This window comes from Nylanderia fulva, unplaced genomic scaffold, assembly GCF_048542155.1.
Source record: "Nylanderia fulva isolate GAGA-0341 unplaced genomic scaffold, ASM4854215v1 Scaffold5, whole genome shotgun sequence".
NCBI lineage: Eukaryota > Metazoa > Arthropoda > Insecta > Hymenoptera > Formicidae > Nylanderia > Nylanderia fulva.
Genome location: NW_028190587.1, coordinates 1580495 through 1607634, shown reverse-complemented (window position 1 = coordinate 1607634; position 27140 = coordinate 1580495). Strand labels below are relative to the sequence as shown.

At 28.0% G+C, this 27140-nt stretch overlaps 6 protein-coding genes across 13 annotated transcripts in view; 4 read left to right on the top strand and 2 right to left on the bottom strand.

Moving 5' to 3' along the window:
* Phyhd1 (Phytanoyl-CoA dioxygenase domain containing 1) overlaps positions 1 to 3981 on the top strand; it is a 62604-nt gene extending 58623 nt beyond the window's left edge. For both annotated transcript variants that reach the window (XM_085486988.1, XM_029317186.2), the window contains exons 2-5: positions 771 to 914; positions 1224 to 1337; positions 1419 to 1569; positions 1726 to 3981. In XM_085486988.1, coding sequence (XP_085343114.1) covers positions 771 to 914; positions 1224 to 1337; positions 1419 to 1569; positions 1726 to 2144 — 828 coding nt within the window. In that variant the 3' untranslated portion in view covers positions 2145 to 3981. The remainder of the gene's footprint in view (positions 1 to 770; positions 915 to 1223; positions 1338 to 1418; positions 1570 to 1725) is intronic.
* On the bottom strand, positions 2686 to 7307 carry Swt1 (Swt1 RNA endoribonuclease). Of its 2 annotated transcripts, none has more exons than XM_085486985.1 (13): positions 6864 to 7307; positions 6535 to 6761; positions 5791 to 6403; positions 5535 to 5696; positions 5182 to 5435; positions 4702 to 4947; positions 4382 to 4603; positions 4066 to 4296; positions 3787 to 3982; positions 3592 to 3710; positions 3349 to 3506; positions 3116 to 3256; positions 2686 to 2992 (listed from the first exon to the last, which is right to left on the bottom strand). In XM_085486985.1, exons 2-13 carry the CDS (start codon positions 6667 to 6669, stop codon positions 2770 to 2772), a joined length of 2700 nt encoding a protein of 899 aa, XP_085343111.1. In that variant the 5' UTR covers positions 6670 to 6761; positions 6864 to 7307; the 3' UTR covers positions 2686 to 2769. The 2 variants fall into 2 exon arrangements, with proteins under 2 accessions (XP_085343111.1, XP_029173016.1); XM_029317183.2 differs by having other exon boundaries at positions 6873 to 7307.
* Positions 7038 to 11784, top strand: CDC50 (cell cycle control protein 50A). 2 transcript variants are annotated; one of them, XM_085486987.1, is made up of 4 exons: positions 7038 to 7409; positions 7793 to 8623; positions 8777 to 8942; positions 9343 to 9783. In XM_085486987.1, the coding sequence occupies exons 1-4, from the start codon at positions 7358 to 7360 to the stop codon at positions 9353 to 9355; spliced, it is 1062 nt and encodes a 353-aa protein (XP_085343113.1). In that variant the 5' UTR covers positions 7038 to 7357; the 3' UTR covers positions 9356 to 9783. The 2 variants fall into 2 exon arrangements, with proteins under 2 accessions (XP_085343113.1, XP_029173017.1); XM_029317184.2 differs by lacking the exon at positions 9343 to 9783 and adding an exon at positions 10276 to 11784 and having other exon boundaries at positions 7039 to 7409.
* A 2310-nt stretch (positions 11785 to 14094) lies between these two features.
* Positions 14095 to 23190, top strand: lqf (epsin homolog lqf). 2 transcript variants are annotated; one of them, XM_085486986.1, is made up of 14 exons: positions 14095 to 14151; positions 15197 to 15303; positions 16711 to 16803; positions 16987 to 17245; positions 17424 to 17623; positions 17709 to 17760; positions 17985 to 18147; positions 18254 to 18383; positions 18473 to 18505; positions 18618 to 18705; positions 19025 to 19158; positions 19245 to 19545; positions 19621 to 19797; positions 20812 to 23190. In XM_085486986.1, exons 2-14 carry the CDS (start codon positions 15289 to 15291, stop codon positions 20937 to 20939), a joined length of 1773 nt encoding a protein of 590 aa, XP_085343112.1. In that variant the 5' UTR covers positions 14095 to 14151; positions 15197 to 15288; the 3' UTR covers positions 20940 to 23190. The 2 variants fall into 2 exon arrangements, with proteins under 2 accessions (XP_085343112.1, XP_029173112.1); XM_029317279.2 differs by lacking the exons at positions 14095 to 14151; positions 18473 to 18505 and having other exon boundaries at positions 15238 to 15303.
* A 122-nt stretch (positions 23191 to 23312) lies between these two features.
* On the top strand, positions 23313 to 26575 carry LOC114942053 (nudC domain-containing protein 3). Of its 4 annotated transcripts, none has more exons than XM_029317332.2 (5): positions 23313 to 24806; positions 25204 to 25308; positions 25416 to 25992; positions 26088 to 26276; positions 26349 to 26575. In XM_029317332.2, the coding sequence occupies exons 1-5, from the start codon at positions 24718 to 24720 to the stop codon at positions 26376 to 26378; spliced, it is 990 nt and encodes a 329-aa protein (XP_029173165.1). In that variant the 5' UTR covers positions 23313 to 24717; the 3' UTR covers positions 26379 to 26575. The 4 variants fall into 4 exon arrangements, with proteins under 4 accessions (XP_029173165.1, XP_029173168.1, XP_029173170.1 ...); XM_029317335.2 differs by having other exon boundaries at positions 24740 to 25077; positions 25183 to 25308; positions 25421 to 25992; XM_029317337.2 differs by having other exon boundaries at positions 24744 to 24806; positions 25183 to 25308; positions 25421 to 25992.
* Positions 23436 to 24480, bottom strand: LOC114942054 (protein C10). The gene is made up of 4 exons (XM_029317339.2): positions 24465 to 24480; positions 24240 to 24289; positions 23973 to 24149; positions 23436 to 23886 (listed from the first exon to the last, which is right to left on the bottom strand). Exons 2-4 carry the CDS (start codon positions 24277 to 24279, stop codon positions 23753 to 23755), a joined length of 351 nt encoding a protein of 116 aa, XP_029173172.1. The 5' UTR covers positions 24280 to 24289; positions 24465 to 24480; the 3' UTR covers positions 23436 to 23752.
* Positions 26576 to 27140: the final 565 nt, after the last annotated feature.

The window sequence follows — 27140 nt, the reverse complement described above, 5'->3', positions numbered from 1 at the left end:
TATTTTTAAATGGCCTAATCTCAACCACGATCTATTTATATAGAGTTGAATAGCATGTCACTCAAAACATCGGTAGAGTACAGCGACGAATTAGAATTAGACAGTCAGACGATCAGTTGATCGACGTGACGTACCGGAAATGAAATTTCTTTGAACTTTCAACTTTGAAAGTGGTGTCTTCGGCTACTCTTTATCTTATTCCAGTGATAGAAAAAATAAATAATTCGTCTCATTCCCAGATTCATCCAATTGTATTACAAAACGATCATACATAACACAAAATATCTAAAGAAATCTCTACAATTATTGCCGGCTAATTAATTATTCTAAGGACGAATACGTTGAGAAATGTTTACTCGGATATTTTCTCCTTTGTATATATTTATATCCGTATCTCTTATCTTTTTTGTATGAATCTATTGCTTTATACATTTGTTCGTAAATATAATACAATCAAGGAGAAGAAAATTATTTTATAATGTTGCCTTTTTTTATTTTTCTTCTGCACTTATTTGTGAAAAATTGTGAAATGTATATCTTATTTTGTTATAAATTATTTATTGAATCGATTAACTAAATATCATAAATTTGAAACAAAATGACATAAATAACACGAAAATTAATTACCACAAATCAATAATAAATTCTGCTGAATAAAAACATCAAAACAAGTAATTTTAAGTTACAGCACGAATTTGTTCACATTAATTTTGTGTATAATCTAAATATTCCAAAATAACTCATTTATATAATAAATATATAATTAACAGTTTCAGAAAAATGGTTACGTCATCTTGGAAGATTTCTTTCGTCCGGAGGAGATCGAAGAATTGAAATTCTGTGGAGAAGAATTTACGAACAAGTTGCCACCTGAATCGGAACGAAAGATATTTAATACAATAGAATTACAACAGGTATATAAAATTATATAATGATGAAATTAGTAATGTAATATTAATAAGTATATATGTAATATTAATAAATAAAATTAATAATTAATCATGAGATACATAAACAGATGAATAAAATCGGAAAAATCGAGTAATGTGTATTTTGTGAATAATTATAGATAATTTTTGTTAAAAAATAAGAACAAATATAGAGCTAATATAAATATCATAAAATACAATGTCTACTTTTCGCTAATTTCATAAAGGAAATAAAACTCGAAAATATATAATATCTGAATAATATCAACGAAAATAATGATTGTCTTGTTTTAGAATAAGGATAAATACTTTTTGGATAGCGCTAATAAAATAAGTGTTTTCTTTGAGACTGAAGCTCTGGAGGAAGACGGAAAACTGAAAGTTCATCCAAGAGTATCGTTAAACAAAGTAAACTATCTTAAAAGACAATTTCTAATTGAATTTTCGCAATTTTTAAATAATTATCTTGTGATGCAATATATTTTTCAGGTGGCTCATGCACTTCATTGGTTACATCCTACCTTTAAAAAGTATACTTTCGATGAAAGAGTTAAAGAAGTTGCCTTTCAATTAGAGTATCAGGAACCGGCAGTGTGTCAATCAATGTACATTTATAAGAATCCTGGAACAGGCTCGGAAGGTAGCTAAATTAATTGCTTGCATTTTCTATTTCTACTTCGCGTGCAAAAAATGCAAGATTATCTATAATTTAATACATATCTATAATTAGCAAAATTATCATATAACATAATCATGACGTCTAATAATGCTTATAACGCTTCTTATTTTCTTGCAGTTACGATGCATCAGGATGCAACGTATTTATACACCGAGCCAGTGAAACTCGTGGGTTTTTGGATCGCATTGGAAGACGCTACGCAAGAAAACGGATGTCTATGGATTGCCCCGGGTTCACATCAAAGCGGAGTGCACAGGCGTTATATACAAAACAAAGATGTAAATTCGCAAGAATTATTAATGTACGATAGAGCGGCGCCCTGCTATCCGTTAAGTAATTTCAGGCCTGTTCCAGTACGCAAAGGAACTTGTATTCTTATTCACGGTCAAGTAGTACATTTTTCTTATCCCAACAAGAGCGAAGCATCGAGACATGCTTATACATTTCATGTGATTGAGACGAAACACGCGTCTTATTCAAAAGAAAATTGGCTTCAACCACCTGCTGGTGGTTTTGCAAATCTCTATAGAAATTAGGTGTATCGTTTTAAAAATTATTATTCGTTGTATTACTGTATATATTATCTATAATTTTTATTTCGTTTTTTTAACAAAACAAAATGACATTCTATATACAGTTTAGAAACTTAACAAAAATTTTGATTAAATCTATTATTTTATACATTGTATCAAAAAAAATAATTAATATCGAATCAATGAAAGATATCGTGTGCATAAAATGGTAACGCTTCAGGAAACTTGCTTGTACAGTAAATTTTTTCCTGAAAGTAGACTTAAATTTATATTCGAAATTATATTCGAATATGTCGATTTTTATAGGAATACTCGCAATTTTATCTCTTTTACTAGACTTTTTCATATGCAATTCAGTCATTTGGCCGATTTCGGCTAAAGATTATCACAATGCTCTTACTCGAAAATACAGTTACGATATCTTTCATTGGTGTTATCGAATATCCTTTCTATCGTTCTTAAAAGACTATCGTTTATTATCGTCTTTTATGATAATGCTTAATTGTCATTTAATCAAATAAATGTATTATTAAAAATAGATGTATACATTTTGTCGAAATATTTAATTAATGTTTCTACACGTAAAATAAATTAACGAGAGAATTATTGATGTATATAAAATATATATTTATATGTGAAGAGCTAAAGCACAAAAATGTGTAGTCAAATCTTGTAACTGCTTCAATCCAGTTTTCAATGGCTCTTCTTTTAATATTATACAGTAATATATATCCAAAGGTGTTACATCAAATGTTTGTCTCTCTGTGTCAGTCAAAAATGTGTTTAAATTTTGTTGCAAACAAAGTAATGTTTGATATTTTATATTGGAATGTTCAGCTTGGAGAAGTATCCTAATTACAAAAAAAAAAATTACATAAATATACAATATAGAGGAAGTGTCTTAAATATTGAAATATATATTATCAGTATCTAATAGAAATTGACTGTGTTTAGATACTGTGAGAGATACTTACTTATTAAGACTCTGTGTTAAATCGGCCACCTTTTTCGAGATCTCTGGTCGCAGATATTCTATAGGTGTAGGTAACAACGATAAATTTACAGGCTTGAAATTAAAAGAATGCGCTATTCCTGCATTGCTACATGCCGTACCACTGCCATAAAGAATACAAAAAATATAGAATATCTTATTAGATACATTTCTTGCAAAAATATATGTGATATGTATCTTAAAACGAATTCTTACCATATGTCACGCGCGTAATTATAAACATGTTGGAAGTATTGGAATACTTTTCCTGCTCTAATTTCTTGCTCTTGGACATCTTCTATAGTGCCTATCTTACAGTGCAATTTTTTCTGTTGTATATTAATGATATAACTACGACATTTCTTCTTGAGTTCCTAAAAACATCAAAAATTTTCAAAATTAATTAACGCTCTTGATTTGATTATAAAATTATATTTATACAAATATATCAAGTATTACCGTAATTGCATTAAACGTTTGAGTAATAAGTTCACTATGTTTATCTGCTTTAACTGCTTGTACTAAATCGCTGCACTTTTCTAAGATGTATTCCACATCTTCCAGTTTTCTGCCACCAACTGAAATAACATCATTATTAAAACACATTATGAAATGTAATATATTTTTCATTATTATAGGATATGTGTTACATACCTGGTAAACGCTCAAACGCTTGAAGTAATTCCTTCAAAATGTATTCAGCACGTCTTTGAAACGATTCATTTATTGCAGCGATCCAGTGCTTTATAGCACACTTTAATGCAGTTACTATAGTCCAAGGTGGCTTTATGATGATATATAACTCCCACTCTTCTGCTCCATAAATTTCTGACATTTGTTTCTTGATAATCTGTAAAAACAAAAAATATATATATACATTTACGTTTGATAATTGTGAGTAGACTCAAATAATCTAATGTATATAATACATACTATTGACAAAAAGTCTTTCATAGTCATTTTCGTATCTTCAAAAACATCATCTGCTAAGCGTAATTCATCGTTGAAGAAAGAATCTGTGATGAGACCATCAGTTAAATAATTTATTACTTTGTCATTCACATTATAATAATCTATTTTCTCAAGAGGATCATTACGTCCCAATGCCAATATATTATATATCATTGCTTTATTACAGAGATTTTTATCGTATGATAATAAAACCTGTGCAAAAAGTAAGAATTAATACAGTATCTTTATTAAGAGATTAAACTTTCCTATTGTACAACATGAGAAAATGACACCTTACCACAGATTTTTGTAATTTACAAATTTGTAAACAGCATTGCAAGATCTCATCATCGGGACAAGTAAGAGAAAATTCGTCTTTATTTTGTACTGACTGTTCTCGTGTTTGACCTATGATACGTGGATGTTTAGAGGCAAAATGTTCATGAATAAAGGATATAGCTTTCCTAGCTTTTATCCATAACTCATGTGTAGATTTATTATTCTTTATATAATCTAATTCCTGTATTACAAAATTTGAAAATGTAATACCATTAAAACTTTCATAGATGTAAAAGAAAAAAATAGAATATATTGATTATATTAATATCTTATACTTACATGTATCACAGTCCACGGAATTACAATGAAAGGACGTGGATAATTTTTAAATATTGCATCTCTTGCTTCTTCAATAATTTTAAGATTTGAAAGAAATACATTTGTATCCACAACAATATACAACGGACACTTCTCTTGTGGCTCTGTTCCTGATTCATTATGCTGTATTAACTCTACAGTATTTCCCGATATATAATTTGTCTCCACATGATTTTTACTGCCCAATTGTGTTCTTACAACTTCAATCTATAATAAAAAATACATTAAATGCAAACAATTAATTTTCCTCAACTCCTAATATTTTTTATATAAAATACATAAACACACACAACAGATTTTTAATTTATGTAAGTTAAAAAGATGGATGAAGAAATATAAAATCATATGAAATAAATACATAATAATAATAATCAGATATATCTATGTAAATTCTATCTGTAATACACAAATTAATTAATGTTTTGATTACACTAGTAATACCTCCTGTGTGATGTCTTCATCATTCAATGGTTCCCAATCCATTTCCTCATACAGAACTTCTTGTTTTGCCTGTTCTATTAATTTTTCTTTTGTCACATTCTCAATAACTAGTTCTTTATTTTGTTGAGCCTGTGACTTGTCATTTGATGTGACACTATTTTTATATAATGCATCCTTTAGAATTCTGTGATGCAATCTCGTAAGTCGAACTTGAACATTTCTATATAAGCATGACGATCCTAAATTGTTTTTGTCTGTGAAAATAAAATAATTTAAGAATATTAAAAAGTATAACAAAAAAATTTTTTAAATTGTTTAAATATAAATACAGCTGTAAAATATTATATGCTTACTGTAAGAGTTGGGTTTGGTAAGCTTTTGTGGATTTTTTTCGTTGATTATAGTACGTCCAATTTCTTTTAGTTTCTCCTTATCTAAACTTAAATTTTTTCTTAATATACGCATCCTTTCTTTTGCAATATTTTTTTTTTGTGTAGGATTTGGTTGTCTTCTCTCTAAACATAAAATTTATTTTAAGATTTTAATAATAAATAAAATGCAATATTTAAAAATATTAACTATATTATGTATTATAATTGCATTACTTACTTAAAATATTTTGATTGTGCGCTTTTTGAACATTCTCTATTTTATTTTGACGTTGCTGAACATCATTTTTATTTTGATTCGCAGTTTCTTGACGTCTGACTCTTGGACTCTTTTCTCGATTCTCTTGGGTTTTTATTAATCTCTGGCTTGTAATATTCAAGTCTTCCTGTTTACTTTTAGCATTAATCTTCAACTTTTTATCTGAATTAGATTTATTTATTAAATTCCGCAGCTGAATTTTTTCATAAAGAACAGACATTTGTGGTGTAAATGTTGTAAAACCAGACGCTTGTGGTTTAACTGTTCTTTTTTCATTATCATTTTTATCCAATTTTGATTCATCATTTTTAGTTAATCTTGATATTCTTTTCGAAGAAGAAACTGGTTTATTTTCTGCCAACTTGGCTGATGTTTTTGACGATGAAGCAACAGGTTTATCTTTGGCAATTAACTTTTGCAGCATTTTTTCTCGAATTATTTTCATCTGTGGTGTGTCTATAACTTTATTATTTAATCCTTGTTGACAAGATGTCTTTCTATTTTCAGGATTTCTTTCAGGTGTTTTCGATGCCTGTGTCTCTTCATGATTGCTTTTCTGTCTTTTATTATTTATCTAAAATATATAGAATAAATGTTGAAATAAGTATAGAATAAAAAACATACAGAATGTATAAATCAGAAAAAATGTGATATATTTTATATCAGAGATACATTCCAAATAAATACTATAACAAACTAAAATACCTTATTGTCTTCATCCTCATCGACTGGCACAGCCCATGTAGATCTATTTGTTTTTACATTAAAATAATAAATTCTATCAGGGTGACTTCTAGAATGTACAGTTATCCAATTGCTCGGTAATTTCCGCTTCACCATTTTTAATATCAGTATTAATAAATTTGAGGATGAAAGATGTATCAGCTATTATTCTCGCTTCTTCGATATTAGATGTCCGGTCAGATTGTGATCTTTCAATGATCAGGAAGGAAACATACGTTTATCAGTTAACGAAACGATATAATAATTAGTCGAACAGATGTAAACACAAAATATACGAGGTCAAATTCTACCTAATATACCTTATTAGATTCGACTTTCAACTTCGTAAATACGTCTCATTGGTAGACGGAAACAGACTGACAGACTTTGTTTTTCTAACGTATGACGTCACTAAAGAGATTCTAATTTTAATTCTTAGCATAAAAAAGTATTACTCCATCCAATGATGACAGTTGATCAGAATTATCGATATTTTTAATAATTTAGCTTTAATAAATAATTTGGAATTATAAATTATATTTTATACGTGATAAAACAAAAATCGATATAAAGTTTCGGTAGATGACAATCATGAAAAGCACCACGCCGCCATATAAATTCGTAATGCTCTAAAGGTCCGTTCACATGTATGAACTTTCATTTCTCCGATCCATGAAAGTGGTCACTAAACAGAAGGTCTCGTCAGATTTCGCAAACTGATTGCAAATGGCAGTTGATAGCAGTTAAACGTGACACTAGGTTATCGAGACTTGTCAAGTATTAGTTGTTTCGCCATCGATAAATCATGACATCCATCAGCGAAGTCGACGCGGTGCCGAAGTCGAAAAAACCATCGGGTAAGTATTTCTGCAATCATCAAAGCAATTATCAACAATTAGCAAATCTTAATTTACGATCATTGATTAAGTTTTTGCATGAATTTCCTTCTTTTTTTAAATGTATTTTACATGTATATACGCTAATATTATATATATATTTAATAATTAATTTTAATAATATTGATACAAATTTTATTTTATATACATTATATATATATATATATATATATAATTTTGTATATTCATAGAATTGTTTAAGTAATATATATTATAAATTATAATATATCGTTTCAAGATTTAATTATTTTATATAAGATGCATATAATATGCATTTATTACATGCACACGTATATATATAACATACATATATGTATATATAATTTTTATTCGATTCCATACAGATAGCGCATTCAAACAGCAACGATTACCAGCCTGGCAACCCATACTTACAGCTGGCACAGTTCTACCGACGTTTTTTGTAATAGGAGTCGCATTCATTCCAGTCGGTATAGGTCTACTTTACTTTTCTGACGAAGTCAAAGAACAGACAATAGATTATACTAATTGTAACTCCACTAATATCACTGGAAGTGATAGACTACCTATGAAATGTGCAGATGTAATTGCAGCAGATCCTCACAGTTTATGTACGTGTGAAATACATTTCAATCTACCTGTAGACTTTGTTGGCAATGTTTACATGTATTATGGCCTGACAAATTTCTACCAGAATCATCGTAGATATGTCAAATCTCGAGACGACAATCAATTGTTAGGAAAATTGGATGAGTTGGTCTCGAGTGACTGCGAACCATTTGCCTATGAAGAAGTAAACAACACTAAAACTCCTATTGCTCCATGTGGGGCCATTGCAAATTCACTTTTTAGTGATGAACTCACACTATTTTCTATAAAACACAATAAATCTGTGCCATTGTTAAGAACTGGTATAGCATGGCCGTCTGACAAAAATATCAAATTTAGAAATCCTGAAGGAGATTTGAAAAAAGCATTTCAGAACTTTGCAAAGCCTAAGAACTGGACTAAACATATTTATCAGTTAGATGAGAAAGATGAAAATAATAATGGATTTCAAAATGAGGATTTAATTGTATGGATGAGAACTGCTGCATTACCTACTTTTAGGAAACTCTACCGTAAAGTTGATCATGATAAAGATGGCTTCAGTGGTGGTCTACTACTGGGAAATTACATTCTTAGAGTCAAATACTGTAAGTATAATTTAAACAAATTGAAATATAATCAGTAACTGTAAGATAAAGAATTTATATATTGTAAAACTTGATACGTTTTTTATGTGATATTTTTTTTATTTTATTTAGTTTCAAGAATTTATATAATATATTTGAACAATTTTTTTCCAGCATTTTCTGTATCCGCTTTCCATGGAAAGAAAAAGATGATTTTAAGCACAACTTCACTTTTGGGAGGAAAAAATCCTTTCCTTGGTATTGCTTACATTGTTGTAGGAAGTTTGTGCTTAGTGCTCGGCATAGCATTGCTCATTATACATATTAAATGTTCTAAGAGGTAACAATCATATTTATATACTATATAATGTCTTTCAATCTTATCTGTCTATTATAAACAACAATAAATATATAAAATTACTATATACATAAAAACAGTTTCTCTTTAATAACTTTTTCGATACAAAAGAACAATTAGTTACTCCAATATAAAGTAATATAAAAGTAAAATAAAATATATGTTAATATCTTCATGTTCACGCGTGTACTTTGTGTAACTGTGAAAATGTATAAATGTGTATCAATTAAATATCAATATATCATCTTGTGATTTAATATGCATTCTTGTGTTTTTAAAAATAATAAGCAATCTTTTATATTTGATTGAAAGAGATATTTCGATATTTTTATTCAATATTTTTTTATAATATGAGTAATATAACCTGATATATGTTATACAGCAAACTAATGTAAAGACGACTACAAGAAAATATACTTAGGCACCATGTATGTTCTTGTAAGTGTTTGTGATATTGTGTTATGTCTACTCTCCATAATTGATATGTAAAATGTTGGCTTGTATGATGAAATATGACTAATCAAGCAATATTTTGTCATTATAATTTATTGTTTCAATGCTCAGAGTATGTACTAAAAGATATGTTTTTTGATAATAATACAAACAAGAATCACGGTAATAACTAGCTCGGTTAGTCATATTTATATGTATTGTATGCTTTGCACAGGATGTATATAAATTTTTCTGCATACATCAGAAAAATAAGATATTTATATTTACAATGCTGCTGTGTAATTTTACGATCTTGATTTCATTAATTGTGTGAATTATTAAGAAGACAAAAAAGAATCATAATTATAATACAATTGTCTAAAAGTAAAAATGTCTATATGAACTATCTTTTATTTAGAAAATATATATAAAGTTAATAGACAAAGTAAAACAATCTATTATGAAATGCACTATTTTAATATGCTTGTTTTTGCTTTATATATATATGTATGTATGTATGTATTTATTGTGTTTGTAATTATGTATCCATGTATAGGAATTTAAAAAAATTATATTAGGGAATATAAATAATGCTTGCCTATGGCACATAATTATAATATAATTTATATTTATCATAAAAATATGAATAAGTATAATAAAAAGCATGTAGCATGTCTTAAAGAAAAATGTTGACTTGAATTTTTACAAAATATATAGAGCTCTAATTTTCATATATCATTACATTTCAAAACATTTTAATTTCTTTTATGGTTTAATAATTACAGATTTTATTTTATTACCAAGAACAAAATAATGCGAAAATTTTTGTTTGCATTTATCTTTTATATATATATATATATATATATATATTTCTGTTTTTTAGTACCACCGACATGATCAATGTGACTCCAACTACGGAATATCATTAGGAATGATCCCTCTACGAATTGAGCATAACTTTATCAATTGGATCAATTATTGGTTATAATATTTGCTTTAAGACGTGCGATCTTTTTCCGTTCAACAATAATTATATTCGTTTAATTGTCATAAACGAAAACACAGATGAATATGGTAAAGCAACCAGCACATAAATTTCTTATTTATTTAAAAAATAATTAGCTTTTAAAACTAATTGAGTTTCAGTATTGTTATATAATGTAGCACATAATAGGATATTTGTAATTATATATGTTTGGAATTATATATAAGTCACAAATATTTCAAATCATCAAGCTCAGTTAAAAATATTTGAAGCTTAATTGACAATCAATTGTCTATAATTGTTATTTAATTGAGTTATAAATCCTATTATGAGACACTACAAAATTAATAGAAGTATTATACACACACACATACTGACACAAAATATTTATATTATTAAATATTTATATTATTTCACTTGTGAGATAGTAAACTTGTTATAAGATATACTCTTTTTAAAAAATGCACTTGATGCATTTGTTGATGCACGTTTATTATTTGTTCTATATATTTGGATTGATATAAAGTTATAATTATAAAATATCTTTACTTTAAATCTAGAATATATATATATATTCATATATATATATATATATATATATATATATATAAAGCTATAGAAATTGAATGTATAATAAACATTTACTTGTGTGAATAATTTCATACAACTTTAAATTTTTTTCGGTAAAATTTTATTTACTTAACTTTGATGTACATAGATACAAGGATAACTTTTAATATGTAATGTCAGACAAATTAATATTTTCCAAACGCACAAACACAAAAGTATCTTCAAACTGTTGTATTGCATGAACAAGATCATTGACGCTGTTATTTTGAAATTAATATTTATTATGCATTTTTTTTTTAATGTTTTAAAAATATTAGAAAGATATATATAGGAAAATAGAATATATTGCATTTCCATATATTATTTCTGAAATTATAAAGTGTTATGTACATATTTTTAGTAATAGGTATAGTATAATTTCTTTCCATAAAAAATTTCTTATTTATTAGTAAAAATAGCTACTATTTAAATTTATAATTAATAAGACGATAATAATGAATTATAACTTTGATATATATTTATGCGTGATTTATAAATGTATTCAAATATTGATGCATTTTTAAATTGAGTAAAAATATTTGAATACTTTCATATTCTATGTATCGACATGCAATATTCAATAAGTTGAACTTCTTTATGGAAATAGTACCGTTCTCAGAATTGTATATTAAATGCAATTTAGTTTACTGTGCCTTAACTAAAAACTGTGCTATGACTACATACTATATATATATATGTATATTATGCGTCATGTAATTAAAATTAGAAAATATAACTCTGCAATTACTTTATAATAGCATAAAAAATTGTTAAAGTTAAATTGCAGTATAAATAGAATATTTGTAAAATCAATCTAGTCGACTATGAATGTATAAATAATAAATTTAAAAAAAATGATTAAAATGTACGATTTTTAAATAGGGAAACGATAAAAATTTGTGTACTTTCTAAAAATGCTCATAATTAGCACATGTTTTGATTAATATCAAAAATTATAAAATCTCCAAATAAGCGCATTTTTTGAAAATTTTATCAAGAAAAGTTTTATTTATATGTATAAGATATGCTATTATAAAATTGTTTCGTGAAAAGATCGTGAACAAAAAGAGATGATTAAACTTGTAAAGAGAGAATATCTTTTATACATACACGTATCTCTTCTGGTAATCGCATTTCTTAATAGAATTATAATAAACTTTTATCATTATATTAAATAACCAATCGACTTGCGCGCGCAAGGCAACGCTCGTGCGCGACAAGCGGAGCGGAGCGGAAATATTTTCGAGCGCCATCTTGCCTCGCAACCATAGTAATTCGTCAGTGCCTGTGAATGGACTTGTCATAAGTGTCTTATATTATTTCGCCTCTTCCCGTTCGGCCCGAAGGTTCCGCGGCTCCAAATTTCTGAGTGATTTCCCCCGTAAGGTGAGTAACAAACAAACATCATCCTCACTTTCATCATCATCAATGTCATCATCATCAACGTCATCATCATCATCATCATCATTGTCCTCGTCATCGCGCGAGCAAGCGGAGTCGAAGACGGGAGCCAGTGGACGCGAAACGGGATCGAGGACGCGGTTTACCGTGACGTTTTCCGTTCACGCGCCGCTTCCACCGTTATTTCTCCTCTCTCGAGACAGAAAGAACAAGGAGGACAGCTCCGACGAGGGTGTTCCGCGTCGACCGCGCCCGTCCTGCTCCGAAATCCGGAGCAAACGCGAGGAGGATATTTTGACACGCGATACTCGAGAAATTGACGTAGCTGTCATGTCACGTATATCTACTTTTGCGTGTCCAACTCGCGGCGAAGATCCCTCCAGGGATCGATGATTAGGAGTGTATATACGTGCGTCACGCTCGACTCGTCCTTCCTCCCTCTCTCTCTCTCTCTCTCTTTCTCTTTTTCTCGGATAAAGTCACGGCTGGCCGAGTGAATAAGCGCGCGCCGCGAGAGACGCGAGGTTGCTCTTTAAACAACGGGGAATGCATTCGTCCATGCGTTTCTCGCCAGCGTGTTATTCTCCTTCCCGCTGACGTTTCTCCTCGGCTTTGTGTATGTATGTGCGCGAGTCAAAATCCGACAGCCTCGGAGAACGTTCAACCGCGATTTCCTTTTGCCTCGCCGAGAGTCTATATAAGCGAAAAGAATTCACGCCCCGCGACTCGCTGGAATCGACCTTTAAATATATTTAGTAGTAATTGTACAATAGCAATAATTTCCTGCTCTCGTGTGTGTTTGGATGTGTGTGTGTGTGTATATATGTATATTTCCTGCCGTTCCATATCGTCGTCGCTATTTAATCGTGCCACGATTTTATATGACGCCGTTTATTTTACAATTGTTTCTATAATTAAATACAAGTGTCGAATTTAAATTTTTTTCTGACTATGAATTTTAGAGATGCACAAGTATACTCATTTTTGTTAATTTCCTTGGAAATATAAACACTTAACTTTCTGCTTGAAAAGGCTGTTTACTACTTATTATTCTGTTGTAGTATAACATTTCTATTTTAATGCAACATTAATATGCGAGTTGATACATGTTTAATAAAAAATTAGTCAGATGATACAAAAGGGCAGAGAGGACAATGATCAATACTTTCATGGTCAATGTATAATGCTATTAACACGAGGGAAGGAAACCTTATAAGAAATTGTACAGATTATTGTATAGTTTAATCTAACACTTTTTTGTGATGTGTCAACTTATGCTCTTCACTTTCTGCGAACAATTCTTAGTAATCGTATATTTGCATAGTCATGCTCAGCAGGAAGAAAAACATTATTGCTATGTTTCGAAGCATATATCCTTTCATTATAGATTTAAAATATATTTAATAATATTGAGATGTAATTCATTGATATATAAACTTGAGATAAAAATTATTTGATAATTTTTTATCATTTTAAAGAAACACATGATCTTATTCTTTAAATATCCTATAAAAATTAAAATTCTGCTAATTTAAGTCTTAGACATCATAAAATTTTCTTATCAGTTTTTCATATATTAATAATTATATGTATACACACACACTGATAATCATTGCACAGATGAAAAATAAAATATTACAATGTTAGGATTGCTATGATAAGATAAGCAACGAACATAATACAACCATGTTACAGATAATTTTTTTTTTTCAGAAGAGCAATACAATTTGTTAAAGGAAGGTGTACATCTTTATCTCCATCAATGTAAGTAATTTTTTTGCAGTTTTTCGCATGTTTTTATATCATTTGCAAATAAAGTGGCTTGACAACATAGGTTTTATTTTCCCTCGGTAGATTGACAATTTTTTAAAAGGCTAAATTCGAGTTTACTTTCCAATTTAATGCTTTGCTTATCAACATCATTTTTAAAGAACATAACAAGCATAAAATTTAATGAGATGTCAGATTTTCAAATTGAATCTAATGTCAAATTTTTTCTATATACGTATAATGGATTGTTTATTACCTAGCATATGGATATATTAATTTAACTTTGAATGTATATTAGAAAAAAAACGAGTATAATAAAAAGAACCATAACTTTACTCGTTTTTGAAAAGATTAAAGGCACAAAATTGATATTGTTTTTTTTAAACGCCACGTCACTAAATTAACTATAAAAATACTTTTTATAGAATATTCTTGGTCTTGTAAAATGATACATTTCATAGATGGTGACATTTTATAAAGGCCTTAACAGCCAATGTATATGTTGTAAATCAATATTTAGTATGTATGTGTATGTATATGTATGTATGAGGATGAAATTATATTTATTTGTTAAAAAAAAGTGTAAACTAAGTATATATTATTATTAAAATAAAGTATTTTATATTATCAATAATATACCAATTATTTTTATGACGTATAAGAAAAAAAATCTTTAAAAAACATGAGTTGTGCCTATTTTAAAAACAGAATACAAATTTCTTTCTTTGATAAGCTACTGTAATTACTATAATTATAACCACTTCTTTTATATTAGTAATTTGCAAGTATATTAAAGACATATAGTATATATGCATCGCTATTATTTTTACTGCATACATTCATAATTTTAGAATTTATTAAAAAAATTATTAGCTCTCTTTTATAAAATTTCATGTAATATTCATTTGCATAATATTAGTATTTAACAAAATTAATGTCATTATCATTCATGTACAAAATGATGTGTCATACCTTTAAGATATGGTATATGTACATCAAATTTCCGATACTTATTTACTGGTGTCATCTGATAGTTTAGGCTTTTGTTGTGATTCGGAGTATTTGGAAGTTTTCTATATTTCTGGGCGAGTCTCTTCGTCAACAACACCAGCGATATTTCATTAATCAAGAATGGCAATGCAGAAGGTAAATTTAGTGTTCACAATATTCGCAATTGACGAATTAATTGCACTTACTTAACAACGTAAAATTCGATGTTAAAGCATTTTATTAGAGAAGATCTGTGTTTCAGTAAATAATATCTGTCAATCTCTCTGTGAAAATAATTTATTATTTTTTATTAGAAAAATTTTTGTTATATATGTGTTATGTGATCTATATACTCAAGTTTTTTTAATTTATCAATCCTTTTGTTATATGTATATGATGCACCTATACCTCGATTTACAGCATTTACCAGCCGAATAATGTCTTAATGATAGTGAAACTGATAATGACAAATGTACATTATGCAAGTCAGTATTGCATTAAATATTGTTATATAATTATTTAGGCTCAATTTTTATTTTATATCTTGTCACTATATATTCAATGTAATTCTGTCAATGACACTTATATAAAAAACAAGAACTAGATATTTATTAAATTATACATATATAGGCACATCTCAAAACTTGCTTATAAAATAATATTAGATATTAATTATAGATAGATTTTCTTTGATCTCAAAACACGCTCGACAACTTTTTATATTTTTATACCAAGTACGTAAGCACACATTTTTAAATATATATTATTGGAAAATTTATAAAGCAAATTGTATTGAAAAATGTGTGGATTTTAAAGTAAAAATATGTTTATAATTAAAAATGTTTTGCGTGCATATTTTTTTCTTTTACTTAATAATGGAATTATTTTTATTAAAATATCTTCTTTTTATACTTGTATATATCTAATTCGAAATATAATTATTTTGTGTTAACAAAGATAGCATAAATCCATACACAGTCGTATTGATTAATTTTTTATATTAGTTAATCTCTTTGAAAATGTATCATGTATGATAATCACTTTTCTGCAAGTTATACATTCTTTTCAATTTTTTGTTTAGTTTAACAAGTAATTTAATTTGCATGCTTGATTTTAAGTTTTAAACTTTTCCTGCTGTTAATTAATTTCTTTATATCTAAATATATTTACTAAAATGTATTTTATTTAAAAAACTAATTTTAATATACATATATTACTAATTTTGTAGTGTACGAATTGGATAATGCATTATAGTTGCATGGCTTTTATATAAGCAAAATATCCATATTTATTATCAAATGCTATTTGCATCATTGATTCTTGTGTATCAGCTATTGTTATATAAAAATTATTTTTATGTTAGAAATGTATTAGACATTTGATTTTATTTAGAGAAATCATGAGAAAACTATTACACAAATTCCATAAAACTTTACTTATACATTAAATGTCTGATATAACATATGGCATTGTATTTTTGCATTTGAGTGATAATAAATATGGGTTTCTGGAAATGAGATACATAATACTACAATTGAGTAACATATAGCGATAATATTTTAGATGAGAAGACAAGGTCAAGACGTCATGCAGGTGAATCTAGCAGGTATTAGGCGAGATATTATGAATCTTGCCCATAATTACAGCAATGCTCAGGTAATTAATAAAGTCTCTTTTTATATTATTCGATATTTTTCATTACTAATATATGCATTAAAAATATTAATAACGTTTAAAAATAACTATTATTTAAAATTAAGAAGAAAATGAATTATACTGAATAAATAAAAATTTAAGTTATCACATAAAAATAATTGATAATCCTTATGTTTTCTATAGAAAGCTGTACGGAAAGCTACTAGCAATGATCCATGGGGTCCAAGTAGTACACTTATGGCAGAAATTGCCGACTTAACATACAATGTTGTAGCATTTACGGAAATTATGCAAATGCTATGGAAAAGATTAAATGATCATGGGAAAAACTGGCGACACGTATACAAAGCCCTAGTTCTCTTAGAATATCTTATTAAGACGGGAAGTGAAAAGGTAGCACAACAATGCAAAGAGAATATTTTTGCCATCCAAACCTTAAAAGGTAAGAAATATTGGAATATTTTTTTATAATAAATATGAAATATTAAGAATTTTTTCACATATTTGATTGCACATTATTGGAGCATTAAAAATTTGTAGATTAAATCTAAACTATATAATTAGAATAACATTGCTTTAAAGATACATTTTTCTAACATAGTCCAATTACTCTTGCACAGATTTTCAATACATGGATGGGCATAAAGATCAAGGAATTAACGTGAGGGAAAAAGCAAAACAATTAGTGGCCTTATTAAAAGATGACGAGAGATTGAGAAATGAGCGAGCTAGAGCATTGAAGGCAAAGGAGAGATTTGCACAATCAGTTAGTGGTTTTGGAAGTGATGGCTTGGACACTATGTCACCTGTTAGCAGTGATGTAAGTAATATATTATCTATAAGAATATCATTGATTAACTATCTAAAATTTTAATCTATAATTATGCATTCTTATTTTGTTTCAGTTTCAAGATTGGGAGCCTTGTCATTTATCCGAATTATCGACTAGACGTGCAAGTAAATTTCCTTTTATTTCCATATGAATATTAATATGCTTATCATATCTGCAAAATTAAAGTTAATATATGAGAAAGAAGATTATTATGAAAGATTTCTTATAACTTAGTTTCTTTTATCATATCTCACATATCTTGATGTATGACATATTTTTTTATACGAACGAAAATACGAGTAAAAAATTTATTTGATATAAAAATTAATACAATAAATTTATCGTTTAGCGGAACTGGAAGCCGCAAGACCACAAACGGTAGGCGAAGAAGAGTTGCAACTACAGCTGGCCTTGGCTATGTCCAGAGAAGAAGCGGAGCAAGAAGAGCAAAGAAGACGTAGCGACGATGTTAGATTGCAGTTAGCTCTCAGTCAGAGCCAGCAAGATTTCAAGTGAGTAATCATACAAATCAAAATTTCCAGTACAATCTAATAATTCGACTCTAAAGAAATGATCGATTTTGCATTCGTATATTAATATTATGTATATAAATTTCAGAACTCCACAATCTGAAAAGCAAAGTCATATGCTTGACTTACTCGATGTAAATCTAGGAGAAGCGAGCGGCTCTTCAGTACAAACTGATCCTTGGGGTATTCCGATAGCAGCACCACCACCTAGACCACAGGTATGTACTAATTATTCCAATCAATTTGAAAATGAAACGATTGCACTTTGCATGATAACACGAGATCATTTTTGCATGATACACCACAGTCTTTGGATTTAGCTGAGTTTTATGAGCATAAGGTATGTCCTTGATAAATGTTAGAGGACATTTGAAGCAGTGTGTATAGATGACGAAACGATAGCTTAGAATAATTTGCAGAATTGAAGAATACTATTTTTGTTTTATATACAGCCACAGAATGATCCGTGGAGTGTTCCAACAACGAGTACCACGTCACCTGCGGTAGACCCGTGGACGCCTGTTCCTCCACAACGACCAAGTGAGTTTCATTATTCCAGCAAAATATATTCTTTTGTATAATTAAATTTAAACTTTTAATTTAATTGTTATTTAATTTCTGTATTTATATATTCTTTTTGCATGTTCTTACATCTTTAATGATTTCGGATAATGATCTCAGGCTCTTCAGGTATAAATAAAGTTACAATTTTTTTCGCTGTTTTTCACGATTTAGTAAAATTGTATTTAAATTTTCATTGAAAATATATTTACTCTTTGTTTTCGATATTGATATTTAATGAATAATTTTATGAATAACCGATTGGTCAAATTATTAGTTAAATTATCCTTAATTTCAGCGGCCACTATCGATCCATGGCGCGCACCTGCTCCGTCTCCTGCTACGGTCGTGTCTCCTCCTCGTACAAATGATCCTTGGTCACCAGTACCGTCTACTACTACTATTACTGAATCAGAGACGAACAAAGTGCAGGTGACATAGATTTATTCTCTGACATGTTCCACGAGTTATGCAAATTCATAAAAACTCATTGATTTGTAAATAAAATTTTCTTATAGGCAACTCAAGACGGCATAACATCCTCGTCGCCATCTTTCAACAATTCAACCTTGACACAAAATATTGGCTTTGCCGCGCAGTCGCCTCAGAATATAGGATTCAATTTGCCGCCGGTGTCTTCGGATACTACCTTTAGCACTACTACTAACGGTTTCAACGGCACAGGACTAGGCTTTAATAATTTTTCCACTCAAAATAATGGTAATGCTGCCGCGACGAGTCCGCTTAGTGATTTAGACGAATTCGATGTGATCACCAACAGAGGAAAACTTGGAGCGAGTCCACAGACGGTTAACAATGGTACTTGAATTATTGAATCATGCTTTCCTAATAATGTGTTATTCTCTATTAAAATATTATATCATTTTAAAATAGGTGGTACAACATCGGGCGACCCTTTTGATCTGGGAGGCATGGCTGAGAATCTTTCTGCTAGTACTGGTGCTGTAAAGAAAACACCACAATCCTTTTTAGGAGAGAATTCGGCACTCGTTAATTTGGATAATCTTGTCAGCGCTTCGACAATTAAGCCTACGGCTCCTACGCCTGCAGGTAAGTTTTTATTTGCATTTAGAATAAATGAAACCTTAAAATCGAGAAAGAAAAGAGTCCAGTATTCAGACTCAAGATTCATATCTATTAGTCTCAAAAAGACAAATATTTTTTTAATATTACACATTCCGTTAAAATCTAATTAAAATATTTATAAAACGATATAATATAATAATAATATATTTTTCTCACGAGAAACATATTTTATTCTGTAACATACCCTATGTCTACAAATAGCATTTCATTGGAAATAAGTTTGTGAGTATCAATAACAGATTAAAAATGTAGCATGATTGCATGATTTGATTATGATATGCAATATAATTGCTATGCTTATTATATATAATGATATATTTTATATGTTGTTCCAATCTATTATATTTTTTTAATTAAGAGGGTGTACTGCGATTTGAATCTTTCTTTTAATATTTAAATGCTTGAAACAAATTTTTATAATATAATATTCTAATAAAATAAAATTACTTTTCTTTGCAGATAGAGATTTAGTTACTTTATATATATATATATATATAAAATATAATTGCAAAAAATGTATATAAATAAAATTATTTTTTGCAATTATACTTTTTTTTTTATAGAATGTATTTGTTAATAGGATGGAAGAATAAATATTATTTTTAATAATATATGAATTATGAATTATAAATTAGAATATAAATTATGTAACGTTTTACTAATATAATAATATTGTAAAGTAAACCTAAAAATTGAAAGATCTATATCAATAATATCTAGAGTTAATAATAATCAATAGAATAACTATTATCATGACAATGAAAAGTAAGAGATAAATTTTATATTTTATATACATATAATTCATTTCTTTTTACGTACTTTTACATTACAAAATAACAAATTTTTCATTTTTATTTTCAAGATATTGATACCAAAATCTTGAATATATAAAAGATAATTTTTAAATGCTTGAAACAAATTTTTATAATGAACATAATAAATTATTGCGCACTAATAAATGAATTAATGTATTTGCAGCAACTATGTCATATGCAGCAAATCCGTTTGCAACTGTGACTCCACCACCCCGTCCTTCAATCAATCAGATTCGACAGGATCCATGGACAGCGAATACAACATCTGTGGCTAATCCGTTCCTCTCGTAGCCTGATCGATAAATCGAAAGCTTCATAGTTATTGCGATTTACGAGACGTGGTTTGCAGTTCTACACGTAACTCTATACGGTATATAGATTTCGGTTACAACGGTAAAACACGATTTTAATTATAGCAATTATGCATGGGAAGGCGCGAATAAGATCAATGTGAGAGAGAGGACATCCTCATCAATGAATATTTTATCGATAATTTAAAGCATTACTTTTCGATGGATTATATTGCAATACACTTATACTCGTTGTACAAGTTTTCCTTTCTTTTTTTTCTTTTTGCATGTATTACTCGCTTTTTAAAGTTTATCGTGAGATAATCACCTAAACACTAATTAGTAGAGTGTGGCATACGCATAATTAAGATAATTGGGTGATTAAAAAAAATATAAATCATGTTTTAACTCAAAACGCTTAAGCGATCCCAAGGTACGACTGGATTTTATATATATACTCCTTTCTCTATATAATCTATATTTTCTATGTATGAATTGATTCAGAGAAAGATTGTCAGCAATAACGCTTTTGCTGAGGAAAGAATGTAACATAATGCTGGCGTTGAGATCAGTTTATGCGTTTTATATTTATACACACGTTTTCTATAGTAAAAAAAACAAAACGAGATCGTGAGACTGTAATCGTGATTTGCAAAAGCACTATTATATATCGAACTAATTCCGTTCACCGTTATACGCTTAAGATGTGTCGATTATGATCTATAAAAAAAAATTCAATGTCGTGGCTTGCTTTCTAAAAAAAAAGAATTCAGAATTTGAAAGGCAGCTAGTATGTTGCAAAGTGTATTGAAAATTTCGTACATAACCAATCATATACTGTATAGTCAATCATTTCTACGAATGACTTACTGCGACCTATGACACACCAAGGCACTTTTAATTGAAAATGCAACCATGAAAGTAGCATTCACATTAACGACACGAATACTAAGGAAATAATATGTATTATTTTTAATTATCTCTCGATTCTGAGTTTTAATTGATCCTAAGTCCTAAAGCATATTTTGTGCAGATTTGGCATAGCTAAAAAATCAAATTAAAAAGAAAATAATACGATAATAAGTGTGTCTATTCGAGAATCATTGATATCTAAATTTTTAAATAATTGCGTTATTTCTAATCTAAAGTTATTTGCAATTTAACTGTTTGCATCAACATCTAAAGTTATTTAAAAATGAAATCATTTGTAAGATAAATTTATACAAAATTTACAAGATATTCTTGCCTATGTGCTATCATGTTTTTTTTTAAATGCGAATGACTCGAAAATATGAATCTTTCTTTATGTATAAGACAATTTATAGATGTATCTTGATTTATATAGGAATTGTACATAATATTACACAGCATATTGTTCCCTATTTGTCAAATGTTTGTAATGCGTTTAATAGATATATAGACTATTTTTCATCTTTAAAAGCTGTGTCTTCTTAGTTTTGTTCTTGGGTTTTACATTTTGCAGAAAAATTGGTTGAACTATTTCTTTTTTTAAATTTGCTATTTACTGATACTGATACTTTTTTATTATAGATTGTATTTTGATTATAGATATATTTGGTTCTCATATATTATGCATTTATGAGTAAACAAACATTATTTTCAAATAAAATCATCGAATCATTATAGTCACAGCATCTTTTTCTTAAAAACAGCATTTTAGTTTTATTGAAAAACTCAAATTATACATCATTGACAAAAGGGAACTATATCCGCTTATCTCTATGCAAGTAAATCAAGTTGCACGATTCAAACTGTTCTAAGTAAATGTCAAGGAAATAATTCCAATGTATTATTTATCGTTAAATCTATAATTTCTGTTGGCTTTATGCAATTTTAATATACTTGCTTATATGAGTGAAACTGTATATTTAATATATATTTATTCAATGTTCGCCAGAATATGAAGTTAAAACTTATAATATATACACAATAATGACTGAAAATTTGATTATACAATCATTATTTTTAGTGATTTGAAAATAAATCTATTAGCCATTGGTGCCTGTTGAACATAAAGATGTTCACAGCATTTTGTATTTTTCAATTATATAATTTTATTCATATAATATCTTTTTTGTTTATTTACATAATATATCAATCATGATATATACATAACTTCATCTCTGTGCGAACAGTGGAATATATTTGGTTAGCTTTTAGAGCTAAGATGTAATAGCAGAAAAATTCAAAGAACATTTATATAAATAAATATTATATATTTTAGTAGATTATATGATATACTTATTAATATTATACAAATAAATATAAAAATTTTTAAGTTTTTTCTTCTTTAAATTAAATATTTAAAATTCCTTGGAATTTTTTTTTGCAGAAAGAAATATGTATATACTAATTCATACTCTCTCTTATATTAGTTGGAATCTATATATTTAAACAAAAGTACTAAAAATATTCTGTAATGAAATGGGGAAATAACATTACAATATTCTTATTAATCTTTTAATTAAAAAAAATGTTATTTGTCTTTACATGAATATCCTTACTGAGAACTATACATTAGGCTTAACATTAAGTCTCATAAAGTGATGATCAGAGAATTTTATATATATATATTATATATATATATAATTTGTCAAAATATTAAAAAGTATATATAACAAAGAAAACGAAATATAAAAAATTATTTTTTGTTTTCATAGTATGCATGGAATAATTTTCTCAACTTGTATAAATTATCCTTATTTATACTATTAAAGTAATTTTTTAATAAAAATAATATACATACAAAATTTTCCTATCATAATAATATGTTAATATGACTGAATTGTTTTTTTAGAGAGATGCTTCAATCGAAGAATTTATTGTAACCGGTGGAAGAAAGTATGAACGAACTTGACTATGTAATTGTGCTACTTCAGCATCTTCTCTCTCTAAAGCTCTAATGAGCTGTGCAAATTGTACAGTTCCTGTTTTGTGCATAAAACAATTAATTCTTCCATTTTATTAACAATTCCATTTTATTAGTATATGAATCTTATGTATATATACATGCCTTCTCTTCCTTCTGGAAAACCATAATTTTTTATGACATCCATTTGAATCTGCGTCACTAATGGAAATACAAATTGCATCATTTTCAACATTTCATTGCCAGAATTTTCTTTTGCCTCTGTGATCTTTTGCAAATTCTCTGGTGTATTCAGTGCTGTCAAAATATCTGTCAATATAGCTAGTAAAAAAAACAAAAAATTTGTTTATATGTCTATTAATTTGATAATTTTCAGAGTTATAATATTTTAAAGTAAATTGTTTAAACTACCTTTCGCAGTTTCTATTGTAAAACCAGGAACACTTGCCATAGTGTACACTCTACAACAAAGAGAAGGTTATGTTTCACAGCGACTTATATTATCGCTACGTATAATATAAATTCACTAATTATATGCAGCAAACACAGATCGCTGTTTAATATTTCTCGTAATTAAATTGATCAAAATATAATATAGAATACACAATATAGAAACTTCAAAATTATTTATATAACCTCCAATAGTTGATGTAAGTATACTGTGCTTTTCCAGACTATCACTTGTAGTTTAATGCACTTTTATTCCGTAATATTACCTAACAATTATTTCTTTCTAAATAATATTAGATAATAGAACTGCAATCTTTTAACTGATTTGCACTTGTTGAGATAACGATTTGACGTTTACTTATATGTATATGTTCCAATATATTCCGAGTTGCCAATATGGAAAAAAAAAATTCATATACATATACACTTTCATTCATTCATGTATGACGTTCTGGCAATTAATGAAACGCAGCTATTTCCGAGAACGTCAGCTGACAGCTGTCAGCTGATTGAAGTGTTTATCTTGAAGTTAGTTGTATGCGCACGTATTATTATTCTGCCTGTATCATTTGACGTTCTTTAGATTTAGATTAATTAAATTTGTAAAACTAAACGCGAACGATATTTTTTTCTTGGAGCATATCTTGGATTCTTCGATATATATTTTTTTAATTATATATTGTATACATCAACTACTTTATTTTTTCGCTAAACATTTTATTTTCTATAAATTGTTCTATAGGTTATTTTAAGCATTTTTAATAAAAGTTTGAAGCAGTATATATAAGAGAGAGTACTAGTTAGTTTAATACAATTGAATTTTTTTTTACACTATATATTTGAGAAGCAGCTTCTTATGTATTAGCTGATATTAGTAAAATATGTGTTAAATATGTATTTGTAGGACTTTATAAATTTTCTTCAGTTCAATCATGGAAACGAAACATGATCAAACATTTTTACACATACTTCGTGAAGAAAAGAACATTAATAATTTCTTGGATGCTTTTTTTGGATTTTTATACAGATGGTGAATATATATGTTATTAAAGGCATCAATATTTTTTATCCTATATTTAAATACTTTAAATTGGCCTCAATAATCAAATTTCTTTGTACAATAATATTTTATAATAGCACAGACTTTTATGTCGAATCAAACTTGGAACAAAAATTGGGCTTCCCATCTGGAGTAGTGGAGAAACTTGTATCAAATAGCATGTACAAGTGGAAAAATATTGCATCAAATTTACAAAAGACAATATCTGTAAAGGACAGCAATAACAGCAGTAGCATATCACAATCAAATCAATTAACTTTGACAGATAAAATTGAAAATTGGAAGCTTCCATCTGTTGTGCAAGAAATTGAGATTGGCTCATGCAGTGAATCTACTAACATTATTAATCTACCTTCTACACAATCATTCAAGACAGATCATATGTCAGATAGTTATAATGGAGCTGTAAGAGATAATTATGTTTGGACACAGACACTCACTGACTTGGATGTAATTGTAAAAATACCAGAACATATCAAGACCTCTAAAAATACAATTAAGGTCAATATAAGTTCAGACAAAATCAAAATCGATGTCAAACCTTTGAATTCTTCAACAAATTCTGAATGGGATAACATTTTCAATGACAAGCTTAGTTTTAAGATTCGAAAAGATGAATCTATATGGAGCGTCGAAGCTGGAAAACACATAAACGTACGTTCATTATGCATAAGATTTCAGATTTAACTTTCTAAAACACTGAATTCGTATTTAACTTGTGATATTTATTTATTCATCTGTACTTATAGATTCATCTTGAGAAAGTTACCGAAAGATGGTGGGAAGCCTTAATAATTGATGAGCCGAAAATCGATTTAAGTAAGATTGACTGTTCAAAACATTTTGATGATATGATACCAGAGGAACAGATGAATGTGCAGAAATTGATGTGGAACCAGCAACAAAAACTTTTAAACAAATCAACGTTCGAGCAAATTGTAACTATGTTTTGTCTAATTATTTATAAAAAAAATAATAAATATTTCAATAATTTATAATTGCATTTATAGGAGCTGGAGACTATTTTGAAGCAAGCGTGATATGCGAAAAAATCACCTTTTCAGGATACACCTTTTGATTCTTCAATTTTAAAATATAATTAATGTATCCAACTGTTTATGTTTTCTAATTATGATTTTCATAAACATCAGATATATTGAAAAAGTCAAATTGTATTATATTTATACATAATTTTATAAATACACATATATGTGTAGCAATTTTTGTCTTATAGAAATTTCTGTACTTTAATATTTTATTTAAGAAAGAAAGAAAGATATATTTTATATTTAATATAAAAATTATGAAAAAGATAAACGTAAACTATTTTTAAGTAAAATTAATCTACAATTATTATTTATATACATTTTGAGAAAAGATTTTAATACTTCAAAATAAAATTGAAATAATTACAAAAATCATACAAAAAATAAGTCTGCAAATTAATTATTTTAAGAATAAAATTTTGTGTGTCGGAATTTTTCTAACTTCTCAAATATTTAAAAAATGCAAAATTATTTTGATCTGAAATTTAAAACTTATCTTTTACATTTATAATTTGATAAATAAAATATATATTCATTTTTTTCGTATTATAACACTTCACGATAGTATTTTTCTACGTCGTGATAGTCGTCGGATATCGCGGTATTTCCTTTATTTGGGAAATAAATAGCGTCTACGAAAGCAAAAAGAGCAATGCTTCTGGCGGCGACACCCTGCGAAATCATGAGCGATCCAAGAGTTCACAGAATGCGAGGAATCCTACGCTTTTCCCCGACGTTTACGTTGACTTTATCTCA